At 41.7% G+C, this 18,558-nt stretch overlaps 1 protein-coding gene and 1 pseudogene across 2 annotated transcripts in view; both read left to right on the top strand.

The window, feature by feature from the left end:
* Nucleotides 1–410: 410 nt before the first annotated feature.
* The window catches only part of LOC113626305 (UDP-glucuronosyltransferase 1-3-like), a 46,455-nt gene continuing 28,307 nt past the window's right edge, over nt 411–18,558 (top strand). Inside the window, exon 1 of one of the 2 annotated variants that reach the window (XM_027117730.1) lies at nt 411–1,458. In XM_027117730.1, the coding sequence (XP_026973531.1) occupies nt 595–1,458 (864 nt within the window). In that variant the 5' untranslated portion in view covers nt 411–594. The remainder of the gene's footprint in view (nt 1,459–18,558) is intronic. The other variant, XM_027117737.1, reaches the window with a different exon arrangement.
* Nucleotides 13,390–15,511, top strand: LOC113626326 (neuropilin and tolloid-like protein 2; annotated as a pseudogene).

Here is an 18,558-nt window from a genome sequence, read left to right as displayed (position 1 = left end):
AGACTCTGCCCTGAACGTTGCAAGAGGTGTCCCCATGTGGAACGGGAACAAAACGGACAGCCGGCATCCCCTCCCCGCTGAGAGAAAGCCGTCTTGGCAATGTTATATATTTTCCTGGATGTGCTCTGTGTTCACCCATGATTGGGGGAAAGAGTTGAAAGAGTTATCAAATAAGGTCACATCCAGCAGAGAGGTTCTGGCTGGGACTAGGGCATAGGTGACCCCGCAGAGCTCAGTCACAGCCCCATAGAACATGGTTAACAGAGAAATAGGAGGTGATCGAAGGGAATGCGCAGGCAAAGCCTTGCTTTGGGCATTGGATGAAAAACAAAAGAGTGAACTAGAATGCTCCCCAGAGGGAGCAGCAGAGTCAGATGAGTTTTTCCAAGATAAGGGGGAGTGGTCTTTCCCTAGGTGAAAGCAGAGGTTATGAAACACAGGGATAGACTTATTCTGTAATGATTAATGTAATGAGGGAGCACTGCCTTCCAATTACATGCCATTTTGCTTAAGAGGCCTGATGATAAGATAAAGAAAACAAATGCAGGCGGCACAGCCTGAACGGAAAGTCAGCTGCTTTGGGCTTCTGCAGAGATGTCCCTGGGGCTGCAGCTTCCCTGGCAGTTGCTCCCTGGCCTCTTGCTCTGCCTGTGTGTCGGGCGATGGGCCGAGGCTGGGAAGGTGCTGGTGGTCCCCATGGAGGGCAGCCACTGGCTCAGCATGCGGGAGGCCGTGCGGGAGCTCCATGCCAGAGGTCACGAAGCAGTGGTCCTTTCTCCCGAGGTGAATATGCACATCAAGGCAGAGGACTTTTTCACCATGAGAACCTATGCTGTCCCATACACCCAGGATGAATTTGATTACATCGTGACAGGCAAGACTCATCTGTTTTTTGAAAGAATACATTTTCTAACACTGTTTTTGGAAACTATGGCCTCTTTGAAAAATGTGTCTTTGGTCTTTCAAAGGTCTTGTGAGGAACTATTGTATAACAGGGACCTGATCAGGCACCTGAATGCCAGTTCCTTTGATGTGGTTTTAACGGACCCCATTTACCCCTGCGGAGCAGTGCTGGCTAAGTACCTGTCGATTCCAGCTGTGTTTTTTTTGCGTTCCATTCCATGTAACTTAGATACTGAGGGCACAGCATGCCCAAAGCCTTTTTCGTATGTTCCTAGTTTACTAACAATGAATTCAGACCACATGACATTCTTCCAAAGGGTCAAGAACCTGCTCTACCCTTTGAGCTTCAAGTACATTTGCCAACTTTCTTTTACTCCTTATGCACATATGGCCTCTGAGCTTCTTCACAGAGAGGTGTCGCTGGTGGAAATTTTTGACTCTGCATCCATTTGGCTGTTCAGAGGAGACTTTGTGATGGACTACCCCCGGCCAATCATGCCCAACATGGTCTTCATTGGGGGTATCAACTGTGCCAACAGGAAACCATTATCTCGGGTCTGTATTGGTGCTTTTATTCAATCAATGTTCCAAGTGGAGCCTATTGTTTTAAAAAACAACTTACTTCCAGGTGCTTATTTATCTACTGATCTTTTTAAAGATTTCCACCGGGCTTCCCTGGTGGCGCAGTGATTGAGAGTCCACCTGCCGATGCGCGGGACGCGGGTTCGTGCCCCGGTCCGGGAAAATCCCACGTGCCGCGGAGCGGCTGGGCCCGTGAGCCATGGCCGCTGCGCCTGTGCGTCCGGAGCCTGTGCTCCGCAATGGGAGAGGCCACAACAGTGAGAGGCCCGCAAAAAAAAAAAAAAAAAGATTTCCACCTCTCATTCTCCTTCTAACAGTCTTTGGTGAGATATATTGTTAAAGTGCCTCCAGCAGTGCAGTAAAGGTTTGCGATGGTCTTTGAGAGGAATGAGAGGAAGGGGTGAGGGTCCATAATAGGATTGACAAGCAATGGTGTGATTCAACCGTGATCACCCTTTAGTAAAGGCACGTTCGTAACAGTTGTGCAATTTTCTCCAGCTGAGTAGGAGCAGAGAACTTGAGCTGTGAATCCATCCATCAGGGGTTTTTGCTTGGGGGTGTTCAAGAAGGATGAAAGAACTGGCAAATTACATTTGTTTAAAAATTTTTTTTAAACACTTCTTTTTTTTTTTACAAGCCTGGCTTTGTTTGTTGTTGTTGTTTAACTTAATTAATTTGTTTATTTTTGGCTGCATTTGGTCTTTGTTGCTGCACACGGGCTTTCTCTAGTTGCGGCAAGTGGGGGCTACTCCTCGTTGCGGTGCGCGGGCTTCTCATTGTGGTGGCTTCTCTTGTTGCGGAGCACGGGCTCTAGGTGCGTGGGTTTCAGTAGTTGTGGCACACGGGCTCAGTAGTTGTGGCTCGCGGGCTCTAGAGCGCAGGCTCAGTAGTTGTGGTGCATGGGCTTAGTTGCTCCGTGGCATATGGGATCTTCCCAGACCAGGGCTCGAACCCGTGTCCCCTGCACTGGCAGGCGGATTCTTAACCACTGCTCCACCAGGAAGTCCCAATTACATTGGTTGACCTGATAGTTCTTAGTGGTTTTGTCTTGGAATGGACGGAGGTGTGGTCACAGGAGACCTAAACACCAAAAGGAAGCAGAAGTTTCAGAGAGGTCGAAAAATTAAGTGGAAGTGAGACAATGCCAGAGAGAGAAGTTGGGGTCTCTGTGATCAGAGAAAGAAATAATTGAGTCCAACTTTTCAGAGATGGAGCTGTGCTGATGAGAAGTCTTCTGACCAGGAGTTGGTGTCTGGAGTAAAATGTGGGGATGTACCAGAGTTTGATGGCATGTCAGATAGGTCTTCTGCTTGGGACACTGAGGGCATCAAAGGATAGTGGCAGGGGCTAGAGAGGAGGTAAAACTGAGCCTATAAACTCAGTGAAGGTGGGGACAGTGATGCTGAGAAATGAGTCTCAAAGAGGAAGGGTTTGTTAGGAGGGGCTGACCACATCACCAAACCTACCCCGGCCCAAGCCACCCCACCCCAAGTTTCCATGACAGGAACTACTGCTTTCCTCATCCTTTCAGAGTCTTCTTAGGTTAAACCTGAATATTTGAGTTTAATTGAAATAGGACTCTTGGGGGCCAGATTTGTTCCTTAATCCACTGAGTTAGCCATCCTTTTTGCCCTTTTATGTAATAGTCACTGAATTTATATTAACTTCCGTGACTTTAGATCTCTTATAGTTTTTGTATTCTTACTTTTGTATCTCTTTTTATTAATGTAGTATATGTTATTGCACAGGACTCTAACTTCATTTTTCTTTTTTGCTCATACCATAAAGGATCTATTCTACTGTTTTTTTCTTCCTATATGCAATGCATTCGACCAATTATAAAATATGTATGTATATATTAGATTTGTAAAAAGGGAAAGTAGGGAGGCATTTTAAAAAACAATTGCCGCTCTTCTTACTTTTTCTGTGTGAATATATTCGCTAGAGTAGACTGCATTGGTTCAAATCCTCACTACCATTTTATAGCTGAATGACATTGGGTGGGTGACCTAACCATTCTGACCTTAATACTGTCACAGAGAGCACACAAATATTATCTATTATCATTATTTAAAAGGTGCCAAGCAAGCCAAGGTATGTCATCTGGCGGCACGTAGATATGTTTGTGCCAGTTTATTTGGTACATTAAAGATCATTTACACTGAAATTCTCAACTGTTATACATTGTAAGCACAGCATTATCTTTTTTTGTTCCACTAGCTTTTGTTTTACTTTGAGATTTTGTCATTCTTATTTATTTGGCTTGGTTTACCCTTAGATGTGACTCCTTTAAATGTTTATGGAAATTCTTCTCAAAATATGAAAGACTAAAGTCTAAAGTTTTAATATTTTTGTTCCTTTTCCTTCTTAAAGTTTATGATGGGTTGAATTATATTATTGGTCTTCTCAAAGAAATAACTTTTGGATTTGCTTATTCTTTTTACTATTTTTGTTTTCTATTTCATTAATCGCAGCTTATTGTTTTTATTAATGCTATCATCCTTGTATCCCTTGATTTATGTTACAGCTGTTTTTCTCATTTCCTTAGGTAAGCATTAAGTTCCTTTATGTTTTCTTAATAACGAAGAATTGAAGGTCATACATAAAACGTTTTCTTGAATCCTTAGATTTTGGTATAAATTGCTCTCATTTTCTTTCTCTTAAATTTACATTATTGATTTCCTCTTTGAGTCCGTGGCTATCTATTTTTTTTAACAAGGTTGTTTCTTAATTCCCATATAGTTAAGATGTTTTGTAGCCATCATTCTCTTATTTTTCTCTAATGATTTTGAATTATAATCAGAGAATGTTTCTTGTGGGGTCACTGCTTTAAAAAATTTCTTAATAGGTTTTCTTTGTGGTCTAGTACAGAATTATCCAATAGAAATATACTGCAAGCCACATATGTAATTGAAAGCTTTTTAGTAGACATATTAAAAAAAGCAAAATGAGTGTTAAAATTAATTTTAGTAATATATTTTATTGAATCAAATATATCAAAAACATGATCCATTAAACATATACTCAATATAAAAATTTTTTCAGGTACTCATTTGCCATTGTTTCTTCCAGTTTTATTGAGATATAATTGACATGCAGCACTGTATAAGCTTAAGGTGGACAGCATAGTGATTGACTTACCTAGATCATGAGATGCTTACCACAGTAAGTTTAGTGATCACCCATCATCGCATATGGATCCAAAATTAAAGGAACAGAACATTTTTTTTTCCTTAGGATGAGAACTCTTAGAATTTACTCTCAGCGACTTTCATAGATAACATAGAGCAGTGCTAATTATCTTTACCATGTTGTACATTACATCCCTAGCACTTATTTCTCTTACAACTGGAAGTTTGTACCCTTTGACCGCTTTCATCCAATTCCCCCTCCCCCTATTCCACGCTTCTGGTGGCCACAAATTGAATTTCTATTTCTATAAGCTTGTTTGTTTGTTTTTGAAGTATAATTGACCTACAGCACTATGTTAGCTCCTATCACACTACATAGTGATTCAGTACTTCCATACACTTCAAAATAATCACTACAGTAAATCAGGCTATGATATTCACCGTAGAAAGATATTACGTAATTGTTGACAGTATTTCTCACACAGTATTTCTCACACAGTATTTCTTACCTGTAACATATATTTTGCAACTGAAGTTTGTATCTTAATCCCTCCCACCCATTTCTCTTCTTCCCCTACTCCCCTTCACTCTATCAACTACCTGTTTGTTCTCTGTATCTATGAGTCTGTTTCTGTTTGTTTTTTTTAACATCTTTATTGGAGTATAATTGCTTTACAGTGGTGTGTTAGTTTCTGCTTTACAACAAAATGAATCAGTTATATATATACACATATGTTCCCATATCTCTTCCCTCTTGCGTCTCCCTCCCTCCCACCCTCCCTATCCCACCCCTGTAGGTGGTCACAAAGCACCAAGCTGATCTCCCTGTGCTATGCGGCTGCTTCCCACTAGCTATCTACCTTATGTTTGGTAGTGTATATATGTCCATGCCTCTCTCTCACTTTGTCACAGCTTACCCTTCCCCCTCCCCATATCCTCAAGTACATTCTCTAGTAGGTCTGTGTCTTTATTCCTGTTTTACCCCTAGGTTCTTCATGACATTTTTTTTCCTTAAATTCCATATATATGTGTTAGCATACGGTATTTGTCTCTCTCTTTCTGACTTACTTCACTCTGTATAATAGACTCTAGGTCTATCCACCTCATTACAAATAGCTCAATTTCGTTTCTTTTTATGGCTGAGTAATATTCCATTGTATATATGTGCCACATCTTCTTTATCCATTCATCCGATGATGGACACTTAGGTTGTTTCCATCTCCTGGCTATTGTAAATAGAGCTGCAATGAACATTATGGTACATGACTCTTTTTTTTTTTTTTTTTCTGTACGCGGGCCTCTTACCGTTGTGGCCTCTCCCGTTGCGGAGCACAGGCTCTGGAGGCGCAGGCTCAGTGGCCATGGCTCACGGGCGCAGCCGCTCCGCGGCATGTGGGATCTTCCCGGACCAGGGCACGAACCTGTGTCCCCTGCATCGGCAGGCGGACTCTCAACCACTGCGCGACCAGGCAAGGCCCATGACTCTTTTTGAATTATGGTTTTCTCAGGGTATGTGCCCAGTAGTGGGATTGCTGGGTCATATGGTAGTTCTATTTTTAGTTTTTTAAGGAACCTCCATACTGTTCTCCACAGTGGCTGTATCAATTTACATTCCCACCAACAGTGCAAGAGGGTTCCCTTTACTACACATCCTCTCCAGCATTTATTGTTTCTAGATTTTTTGATGATGGCCATTCTGACTGGTGTGAGATGATATCTCATTGTAGTTTTGATTTGCATTTCTCTAATGATTAGTGATGTCGAGCATTCTTTCATGTGTTTGTTGGCAGTCTGTATATCTTCTTTGGAGAAATGTCTATTTAGGTCTTCTGCCCATTTTTGGATTGGGTTGTTTGTTTCTTTGTTATTAAGCTGCATGAGCTTATGTTTTAATATTTTATATTTTATTTATATTTTATATTTAATATTTTCTCCCACTCTGAGGGTTGTCTTTTGGTCTTGTTTAAGGTTTCTTTTGCTGTGCAAAAGCTTTGAAGTTTTATTAGGTCCCATTTGTTTATTTTTGTTTTTATTTCCATTTCTCTAGGAGGTGGGTCAAAAAGGATCTTGCTGTGATTTATGTCATAGAGTGTCCTGCGTATGTTTTCCTCTAAGAGTTTGATAGTTTCTGGCCTTACATTTAGGTCTTTAATCCATTTTGAGCTTATTTTTGTGTATGGTGTTAGGGAGTGATCTAATCTCATACTTTTAAATGTACCTGTCCAGTTTTCCCAGCACCACTTATTGAAGAGGCTGTCCTTTCTCCACTGTACATTCCTGCCTCCTTTATCAAAGATAAGGTGACCATATGTGCGTGGGTTTAACTCTGGACTTCCTGTCCTGTTCCATTGATCTATATTTCTGTTTTTGTGCCAGTACCATACTGTCTTGATTACTGTAGCTTTGTAGTATAGTCTGAAGTCAGGGAGCCTGATTCCTCCAGCTCCATTTTTCGTTCTCAAGATTTCCTTGGCTATTTGGGGTCTTTTGTGTTTCCATACAAATTGTGAAATTTTTTGTTCTAGTTCTGTGAAAAATGCCAGTGGTAGTTTGATAGGGATTGCATTGAATCTGTAGATTGCTTTGGGTAGTAGAGTCATTTTCACAATGTTGATTCTTCCAATCCAAGAACGTGGTATATCTCTCCATCTATTTGTATCATCTTTAATTTCTTTCATCAGTGTCTTACAATTTTCTGCATACAGGTCTTTTGTCTCCTTAGGTAGGTTTATTCCTAGATATTTTATTCTTTTTGTTGCAATGGTAAATGGGAGTGTTTCCTTAATTTCTCTTTCAGATTTTTCATCATTAGTGTATAGGAATGCAAGAGATTGTGTACACTGATTTTGTATCCTGCTACTCTACCAAATTCATTGATTCGCTCTAGTAGTTTTCTGGTAGCATCTTTAGGATTCTCTATGTATAGTATCATGTCATCTGCAAACAGTGACAGCTTTACTTCTTCTTTTCCGATTTGGATTCCTTTTATTTCCTTTTCTTCTCTGATTGCTGTGGCTAAAACTTCCAAAACTGTGTTGAATAAGAGTGGTGAGAGTGGGCAACCTTGTCTTGTTCCTGATCTTAGTGGAAATGCTTTCAGTTTTTCACCATTGAGGACGATGTTGGCTGTGGGTCTGTCATATATGGCCTTTATTATGTTGAGGAAAGTTCCCTCTATGCCTACTTTCTGCAGGGTTTTTTATCATAAATGGGTGTTGAATTTTGTCGAAAGCTTTCTCTGCATCTATTGAGATGATCATATGGTTTTTCTCCTTCAATTTGTTAATATGGTGTATCATGTTGATTGAATTGCATATATTGAAGAATCCTTGCATTCCTGGAATAAACCCCACTTGATCATGGTGTATGATCCGTTTAATGTACTGTTGGATTCTGTTTGCTAGTATTTTGTTGAGGATTTTTGCATCTATTTTCATCAGTGATGTTGGCCTGTAGTTTTCTGTCTTTGTGACATCCTTCTCTGGTTTTGGTATCAGGGTGATGGTGGCCTCGTAGAATGCATTTGGGAGTGTTCCTCCCTCTGCTATATTTTGGAAGAGTTTGAGAAGGATAGGTGTAACTCTTTTCTAAATGTTTGATAGAATTTGCCTGTGAAGCCATCTGGTCCTGGACTTTTGTTTGTTGGAAGATTTTTAATCACAGTTTCAATTTCAGTGCTTGTGATTGGTCTGTTCATATTTTCTATTTCTTCCTGATTCAGTCTTGGCAGGTTGTGCATTTCTAAGAATTTCTCCATTTCTTCCAGGTTGTCCATTTTATTGGCATAGATTTGCTTGTAGTAATCTCTCATGATCCTTTGTATTTCTGCAGTGTCCATTGTTACTTCTCCTTTTTCATTTCTAATTCTATTGATTTGAGTCTTCTCCCTTTTTTTCTTGATGAGTCTGGCTAATGGTTTATGAATTTTGTTTATCTTCTCAAAGAACCAGCTTTTAGTTTTATTGATCTTTGCTATTGTTTCCTTCATTTCTTTTTCATTTATTTCTGATCTGATTTTTATGATTTCTTTCCTTCTGCTAGCTTTGGGGTTTTTTTGTTCTTCGTTCTCTAATTGCTTTAGGTGCAAGGTTAGGTTGTTTATTCGAGGTGTTTCCTGTTTCTTAAGGTAGGATTGTATTGCTATAAACTTCCCTCTTAGAACTACTTTTGCTGCATCCCATAGATTTTGGGTCGTCGTGTCTCCATTGTCATTTGTTTCTAGGTATTTTTTGATTTCCTCTTTGACTTCTTCAGTGATCACTTCGTTTTTAAGTAGTGTATTGTTTAGCCTCCGTGTGTTTGTATTTTTTACAGATCTTTTCCTGTAATTGATATCTAGTCTCATAGCGCTGTGATCAGAAAAGATACTTGATACAATTTCAATTTTCTTAAATTTACCAAGGCTTGATTTGTGACCCAAGATATGATCTATCCTGGAGAATGTTCCATGAGCACTTGAGAAAAATGTGTATTCTGTTGTTTTTGGATGGAATGTCCTATAAATATCAATTAAGTCCATCTTGTTTAATGTATCATTTAAAGCTTGTGTTTCCTTATTTATTTTCATTTTGGATGATCTGTCCATTGGTGAAAGTGGGGTGTTAAAGTCCCCTACTATGAATGTGTTACTGTCAATTTCCCCTTTTATGGCTGTTAGTATTTACCTTATGTATTGAGGTACTCCTATGTTGAGTGCATAAATATTTACAACTGTTATATCTTCTTCTTGGATCGATCCCTTGATCATTATGTAGTGTCCTTCTTTGTCTCTTCTAATAGTCTTTATTTTAAAGTCTATTTTGTCTAATATGAGAATTGCTACTCCAGGTTTCTTTTGGTTTCCATTTGTATGAAACATCTTTTTCCATCCCCTTACTTTCAGTCTGTATGTGTCTCTAGGTCTGAAGTGGGTCTCTTGTAGACAGCAAATATATGGGTCTTGTTTTTGTATCCATTCAGCCAATCTGTGTCTTTTGGTGGGAGCATTTAGTCCATTTACATTTAAGGTAATTATCGATATGTATGTTCCTATTCCCATTTTCTTAATTGTCTTGGGTTCATTATTGTAGGTCTTTTCCTTCTCTTGTGTTTCTTGCCTAGAGAAGTTCCTTTAGCAGTTGTTGTAAAGCTGGTTTGGTGGTGCTGAACTGTCTCAGCTTTTGCTTGTCTCTAAAGGTTTTAATTTCTCCATCAAATCTGAATGAGATCCTTGCTGGGTAGAGTAATCTTGGTTGCAGGTTTTTCTCCTTCATCACTTTAAGTATGTCCTGCCAGTCCCTTCTGGCTTGCAGAGTTTCTGCTGAAAGATCAGCTGTTAACCTTATGGGGATTCCCTTGTGTGTTATTTGTTGTTTTTCCCTTGCTGCTTTTAATATGTTTTCTTTGTATTTAATTTTTGACAGTTTGAATAATATGTGTTTTGGCGTATTTCTCCTTGGATTTATCCTGTATGGGACTCTCTGTGCTTCCTGGACTTGATTAACTATTTCCTTTCCCATATTAGGGAAGTTTTCTACTATAATCTCTTCAAATATTTTCTCAGTCCCTTTCTTTTTCTCTTCTTCTTCTGGAACCCCTATAATTTGAATGTTGGTGCGTTTAATGTTGTCCCAGAGGTCTCTGAGACTGTCCTCAGTTCTTTTCATTCTTTTTTCTTTATTCTGCTCTGCAGTAGTTATTTCCACTATTTTATCTTCCAGGTCACTTATCTGTTCTTCTGCCTCAGTTATTCTGCTATTGATCCCATCTAGAGTATTTTTAATTTCATTTATTGTGTTGTTCATCACTGTTTGTTTCATCTTTAGTTCTTCTAGGTCCTTGTTAAATGTTTCTTGCATTTTGTCTATTCTATTTCCAAGATTTGGATCATCTTTACTATCATTACTCTGAATTCTTTTTCAGGTAGACTGCCTATTTCCTCTTCATTTGTTAGGTGATGGGTTTTTATCTTGCTGCTTCATCTGCTGTGTGTTTTCTGTCTTTTCATTTTGCTTATCTTACTGTGTTTGGGGTCTCCTTTTTGCAGGCTGCAGGTTTGTAGTTTCCGTTGTTTTTGGCATCTGTCTCCAGTGGCTAAGGTTGGTTCAGTGGACTGTGTAGGCTTCCTGGTGGAGGGAACTAGTGCCTGTGTTCTGGTGGATGAGGCTGGATCTTGTCTTTCTGGTGGGCAGGTCTACGTCTGGTGGTGTGTTTTGGAGTGTCTGTGGACTTGTTATGATTTTGGGCAGCCTCTCTGCTAATGGGTGGGGTTGTGTTCCTGTCTTGCTAGTTGTTTGGCATAGGATGTCCAGCACTGTAGCTTGCTGGTCGTTGAGTGAAGCTGGGTGCTGGTGTTGAGATGGAGATCTCTGGGAGATTTTCGCCGTTTGATATTACGTGGAGCTGGGAGGTCTCTTGTGGACCAGTGTCCTGAAGTTGGCTCTCCCACTCAGAGGCACAGCACTGACTCCTGGCTGCAGCACCAAGAGCCTTTCATCAAAAAGAGGAAAAGGGGAAAAAATCATAAATCTTGCTCTCAAAGTCTATCTCCTCAATTTGGGATGATTCATCGTCTATTCATGTATTCCACAGATGCAGGTACATCAAGTTGATTGTGGAGCTTTAATCTGCTGCTTCTGAGGCTGCTGGGAGAGATATCCCTTTCTCTTCTTTGTTCTTACAGCTCCCAGGGGCTCAGCTTTGGATTTGGTCCGGCCTCTGCTTGTAGGTCGCCGGAGGGCGTCTGTTCTTCGCTCAGACAGGACAGGGTTAAAGGAGCCGCTGATTCGGGGGCTCTGGCTCACTCAGGCCGCGGGGAGGGAGGGGCACGGAGTGCAGGGCGGGCCTGCGGCGGCAGAGGCCGGCATGACGTTGCACCAGCGTGAGGTGCGCCATGCGTTCTCCCGGGGGAGTTGTCCCTGGATCCCGGGACCCTGGCAGTGGTGGGCTGCACAGGCTCCGCGGAAGGGGGGTGTGGATAGTGACCTGTGCTCGCACACAGGCTTCTTGGTGGCGGCAGCAGGAGCCTTAGCGTCTCATGCCCGTCTCTCGGGTCCGCGCTGATAGCCGCGGCTCGCGCCCGTCTCTGGAGCTCTTAATCCCCTCTCCTCGCGCACCAGGAAACAAAGTGGTAAGAAGTCTCTTGCCTCTTCGGCAGGTCCAGACTTCTCCCCGGCCTCCCTCCCGGCTAGCCGTGGCGCACTAACCCCCTGCAGGCTGTGTTCACACCGCCAACCCCAGCCCTCTCCCTGCTCTCCGACCGAAGCCCGAGCCTCGGCTCCCAGCCCCGCCCGCCCCGGTGGGTGAGCAGACAAGCCTCTCAGGCTGGTGATTGCCGGTCGGCACCGATCCTCTGTGCGGGAACCTCTCTGCTTTGTCCTCAGCACCCCTGTTGCTGTGCTCTCCTCCGTGGCTCCGAAGCTTCCCCGCTCCGCCACCCACAGTCTCTGCCCGCGAAGGGGGTCCTAGTGTGTGGAAACCTTTCCTCCTTCACAGCTCCCTCCCACTTGTGCAGGTCCCGTCCCTATCCTTTTGTCTCTGTTTATTCTTTTTTCTTTTTCCCTACCCAGGTACGTGGGGGGTTTCTTGCCTTTTGGGAGGTCTGAGGTCTTCTGCCAGCATTCAGTAGGTGTTCTATAGGAGTTGTTCCACGTGTAGATGTATTTCTGGTGTATCTGTGGGGAGGAAGGTGATCTCCGCATCTTACTCTTCCGCTATCTTCCCGAAAGTTCTCTCTGTTTTGTTATAGTTGTTCATGTTGTTCATTTGCTTTGCCTTTTATTTTCCACATGTAAGTGAAATCATACAGTATTTGTCTTTCTCTATCTGACTTATTTCACTAAGCATAATAGCCCCAGGTCCATCCATGTTGTCACAAAAACAAGATTCCGTTCTTTTTTATGTCTGAGTAATATGCAATAGCCAATATTCTTGTCTATTGTAAATAATGCCACAGTGAACATAGGGATGCATATATATTTTCTAATTGGTGTTTTCTTTTCTTTGGTTAAGTGCCCAGAAGTAGAAATGCTGGATCATATGGGGTTTCTATTTTTAATTTTTTGAGGACCCTTCATGTTGTTTTCTATAGTGGCTTCCCCAATTTACTTTTCCACCAACAGTGTACGAGGGTTCCCTTTTCTCTACATCCTCACCAACACTTGTTACTTATTGTCTTTTGATAATAGCCATTCTGACAGGTGTGCAGTGATAATCTTATTGTGGTTTTAATTTGCATTTCCTTGATGATTAATGATGTTGAGAATTTTTTCATGTGCCTATTGGCCATCTGTCTGTTTGCTCTGGAAAAATTTCTATTTGAGTCCTCTGCCGATTTTTAATCATGTTATTTGTTGTCGTTTTTGACTTGTATGTTTTCTTTCCATATTTTGGATATTAACCCCTTATCAGGTACATCATTTGCAAATATCTTCACCCATTCAGTAAGTGGCCTTTTCCTTTTGTTACTAATTTCCTTTGCTGTTCAAAAAATTTTAGTTTGAACTTGGGTGGGGTTTGTGCCGCGGCCACAGGCTGACGGCGCAGGTCAGGTCCCTCCGGTCCGCGCTCCCCAGCTCCGAGGCGGTCGATGGGACTGAGTGCTGCGGAGCAAGCGGCAGCACCCGTCTCGGGGCTGGGGCAGCGCAAGAGCCCGCTGGGAGGCTCGGGCATGGCGAGCCGCAGGACCTGAGCCCTACCCCTTGGGGAGCAACCTGGTGGCGGGCGATGGGGTTGGAGCGGGGCTGCCGCCGCCGCCTCCTCGGCCCCGCAGCGAAGCACCGGGCCACTCGGGATCATGGCTCTGGAGCAGCTCTGCTCCATGCTGTGTGGTTAATAACAATACTTGTAGTGGAAGGGATTGCTGTGGCCCAAAAGACCCAAGATGGACAAAATATTGGACTCAAGCACATGCCTGCAACCCAGCGTGGCCTTTGGGTTCGAACCAGCAATGGAGGTCATTTTGCTTCACCAGATTATCTTGACTCATATCCACCAAACAAGGAATGTATCTACATTTTGGAAGCTGCTTCACGTCAAAAAACACAGCTGACCTTTGATGAACATTATTGTATTAGAACCATCATTTGAATGTCGGTTTGATCACTTGGAAGTTCGAGACGGGCCGTTTGGTTTCTCTCCACATGTAGATCGTGACTGTGGTGTGAAAAGCCCTCCATTAATTAGATCAACAGGGAGATTCATGTGGATTAAGTTCAGTTCCGATGAAGAACTTGAAGGACTGGAATTTCTAGCAAAATATTCGTTTATTCCAGATTCAGACTTTACTTACCTAGGAGATGGCCAGTTTGAATTGTCAGGAGCTGACGGAATAGTACGTTGGAGTCAGGTAGAACAAGGGGAGAAAACAAAACCCGGCCAAGCAGTTGATTGCATGTGGATGATTAAAGCTACTCCAAAAGATAAGATTTATTTGAGGTTCCTAGATTATCAAATGGAGCACTCAAATGAATGCAAGAGAAACTTCGTTGCAGTCTGTGATGGGAGCAGTTCTATTGAAAATCTGAAGGCCAAGTTTTGCAGCACTGTGGCCCATGACGTAATGCTTAAAACAGGAGTTGGGGTGATACGAATGTGGGCTGATGAAGGTAGTCGGCTTAGCACGTTCAGAATGCTTTTTTTTTCTTTTTTTTTTTTTTGCGGTACGCGGGCCTCTCACTGCTGTGGCCTCTCCCGTTGCGGAACACAGGCTCCGGACGCGCAGGCTCAGCGGCCATGGCTCACGGGCCCAGCCGCTCCGCGGCATGTGGGATCTTCCCGGACCGGGGCACGAACCCGTGTCCCCTGCATCGGCAGGCGGATTCTCAAACACTGTGCCACCAGGGAAGCCCCAGAATGCTTTTTACTTCCTTTGTGGAGCCTCCCTGCACAGACAGCACTTTCTTTTGCCATAGCAACATGTGCATCAATAATTCTTTAATCTGTAATGGGGTTCAAAACTGTGCATACCCTTGGGATGAAAATCATTGTAAAGAAAAGAAAAAAGCAGGACTGCTTGAACAAATCACTAAAACTCACGGAACAGTTGTTGGCATTGCGTCAGGGATTGTCTTGGTCCTTCTCATTATTTCTATTTTAGTACAAGTGAAACAGCCTTGAAAAAAGGTCATGGCTTGCAAAACTGCTTTTAATAAAACTGAATTTCACGAAGAGTTTGATCCTCCTCATTATGAACTGTTTTCACCGAGAGACAAGGAGACATCTGCAGACCTGTCGGAGGAACTGGACAGCTACCAGAAGGCGCGGCGCTCCTCCACTGCGTCGCCATGCATCCATGACCATCACTGTGGATTGCAGGCACCCAGCATCAAGCAAAGCAGGACGAACCTGAGTTCCATGGAACTTCCCTTCCAAAATGGTTCTGCACAACCGCAGCCAATGAAGACATTTAATAGCATCTTCAAAAAGAGAAGCTACACTTTCAAGCAGGCACACGAGTGCCCTGAACAGGCCCTAGAAGACAGAGTAATGGAAGAGATTCCCTATGAAATTTGTCAGAGGGAGGGAAGATTGCACAAGCATCCACAGCCATCGATTTTCTTTTAGCATCTTTATTGGAGTATAATTGCCTTACAGTGGTGTGTTAGTTTCTGCTGTATAACAAAGTGAATCAGTTATACACATATGTATATCCCCATATCTCCTCCCTCTTGTGTCTGCCTCCCTCCCACCCTAGCCATCGATTTTTAATCTTCTACTGAAGGTGACATTAATCACATTAATTAAGTATGGGTGCTACAGAGCACCCATACTGTCTTCAGCAGCCAACCCTTTTCTCCTGTCAGAACTAGGAAGACCTTTAATCCCCATTAATCTAATGTAATGGTGAAGTTTTTATTATCTCAGGCAGTCTACATATGTTAACCCAACCAAGGAACTTACTCCATTCAGTCAAAAGCAAAAACTAAGCCTCTATTGCTCAGTAGCATTTGGAGAGAGGAGGGGTAGTGGTGCGCCAGGCTCAGCTGCCTGCCTGTCTTAGCAGCAGGAAGACTGCTCTTGATTGACACAGCTCTGTCAATATTTTGATCCCACAGTAAGTTTAAAAGTAAGATTTTTCTTCACATTCCTTTTATTTTTTCTTTTCTCTAAATTTAATTTGTTTTATAAGGCAGTAATTTTACCCTTTCAGTTTCTTATATAAATGGTTCATGTATCACACGTATTTCAATATAGGCATTTGTCAAAATATAACTAGTTACTGTGGTAAGTGCCAATTAAGACACAGAGTTGTGTTCTGTCCATCTGCTTCTTCTTGACTGGTTTCTATACTGCTGCCTTTTAATTACTGGATCCTTAGTCTTTATTTTCTGTGATATGATTTAGCACCTTTAAGGCACATTTTGTCTTAGTTATATTATACGAGAAAGTTTCATAATCCTGGGATGTATGCACCATTGCCAGTTATACCCCAAAACTTGAAAACGATTAAAATTTTTAGAAATGCTTTGAAATTCCCCACGTTTTATCACGTTCAGTGATAGCCCATTCACTCCTGTGAGCAAAAAGTCATTTAATTCATTTCAGGGAGGCCTATCATTATATTCACTTCCTGTGTTTCTCATTACTAGATCTGTGTCTTTTATTATCTTTATAAAAAGATGATCTCACTCCCTTTGTGTTGGTTTATCTTATAGGATATGGTAACCAAGGTTGTACGAGAGTTAAAGGAAAATGCCTAAGAAATTGTATCAGCCTTTAGATTGCTTCTTATTTGGGATAATACATTTTTCTAGTTCTTACCAAGAATAACAATTTCTACTTTTTTTAAGACTGCACTTTTAACCTTATTTTTTTAATGGTATATAAACAATAATTTATAAACATGATATGAAAACTCACTGCATTTTTTTAGACTTCTGATATTATTTGATACTGTACAGACTTTACTAATCAAGACTAAAGAGCTACAGGACAGACTTCTTTCAGTGTCCACATTAGCAGCTTTGAATACAAATATGCTGTGATGGAACGCTACACTATAATTTACTGTAAAGGCCTTGGTAATGTGTACATGAGCATTTGTTTCCTCTTGTTATTGCGTTTAGTTTATGATAAATTTTTCACTGTGTGATATTTATTGTTCTAAATCACTACACAAATCTGATATTAAAATATATATTATTACATGAAAAAAAAAGATTTTAGTTTGATATAGTCCCATTTGTTTATTTTGCTTTTGTTTTCCTTGCTTAAGGAGACATATCCAAAAAAATTTACTAAGACTGAAGTTCAAGAGCATACTGCCTGTGTTTTCTTCTAGAAGTTTTATGGTTTCAGGTCTTACATTTAAGTCTTTAATCTATTTTGAATTTATTTTTGTGCATGGTGTGAGAGAGTAATCCAGTTTGATCTTTTGTATGTAGTTGTGTTTTCCCAACACCATTTACTGAAGAGGCTGTCTTCCCCTCATTGTATAGTCTCACCACCTTTGTCATAGATTAATTGCCCATATAAGTGTGGGTTTATTTCTGCTCTATATTCTGTTGCATTGATCTATGTGTCTGTTTTTGTGCCAGTACCATTCTGTTTTTGTGTGTGTGTGATTCTCAACATTTTTATTTAAAATAATAGCCGTGGGGGGCTTCCCTGGTAGGGCAGTGGTTAAGAATCCACCTGCCAATGCAGGGGACATGGGTTCAATCCCTGGTCCGGGAAGATCCCACATGCTGCGGAGCAACTAAGCCTGTGCACCACAACTACTAAGCTGTGCACCACAACTACTGAGCCTGTGCTCTAGAGCCCGTGAGCCACAACTACTGAGCCCTCGTGCTACAGCTACTGAAGCCCACGCACCTACAGCCAGTGCTCTGCAACACGAGAAGCCACCACAATGAGAGGCCCACGCACTACAATGAAGAGTAGCCCCTGCTCGCCGCAACTAGAGAAAGCCCGCACGCAGCAACAAAGACCCAATGCAGCCAAAAATAAATAAAATAAATAGTAAAAATAAATAAATAACATGTTCTTTTTAAAAAATAAAATGAAATAATAGCAGTGGGGAATACGACCATCTTTTCATATCTCCAAATGAACGCTTTAAATAATCCCCAGTTTTTATTACTTACGTGTCCAGATTCTACCAGTTGTGCTTGGCTTCTTTATCTTTCTTTTTTTTTTTTCGGTACACGGGCCTCTCACTGTCGTGGCCTCTCCCGTTGTGGAGCACAGGCTCCGGACGCGCAGGCTCAGCGGCCATGGCTCACGGGCGCAGCCACTCCGCGGCATGTGGGATCTTCCCGGACCGGGGCATGAACCCATGTCCCCTGCATTGGCAGGCGGACTCTCAACCACTGCGCCACCAGGGAAGTCCCTATCTTTCTTTTTTAGCCCTCACTGGGATCATAAGTTTTCTTTCCGTCAAGGGAAGTTTGTTTGTGATGGTTTCTGGGCTATCAGATTTGGCATGTACAGTTGCAAACATAGTTGGAGCAGCACTCACAGCTAACATACACTAACATTAACAGCAAGAAGAAGTTTTTTACATGGTGTTTCCTCTATGTGTATCATCCCACAAATTGCCTTCAATCATAGACTGAAGTACCATACTGTTTTGATCACTGTAGCTTTGTAGTATAGTTTGAAACCAGGGGCATGACACCTCCAGTTCTGCTGTTTTTAAAAATTGAAGTGTAGTTAATTTACAATGTTGTGTTAATTACTGTTGTACAGCAAAGTTATTCACATATATATTCTTTTTCAGATTCTTTTTCATTATAGATTATTACAAGGTATTGAATACAGTTCCCTGTGTTATACAGTAAGAACTTGCTATGTATCTATTTTATATATAGTGATGTGTATCTGTTAATCCGAAGCTCCTAATTTAACCTTCCCCTGTCCTTCCCCTTTGGTAACCATAAGTTTCTCTTCTGTGTCTGTGAGTCTGTTTCTGTTTTGTAAATAAGTTCATTTGTATCATTTTTTTAGATTCCACATATAAGTG

Source organism: Aethalodelphis obliquidens, unplaced genomic scaffold, assembly GCF_003676395.1.
Source record: "Aethalodelphis obliquidens isolate GAN/ISIS:26980383/991018 unplaced genomic scaffold, ASM367639v1 scaffold2, whole genome shotgun sequence".
NCBI lineage: Eukaryota > Metazoa > Chordata > Mammalia > Artiodactyla > Delphinidae > Aethalodelphis > Aethalodelphis obliquidens.
Note: the sequence above shows the minus strand (reverse complement) of the source record. Positions and strands in the feature narration are given on the sequence as shown.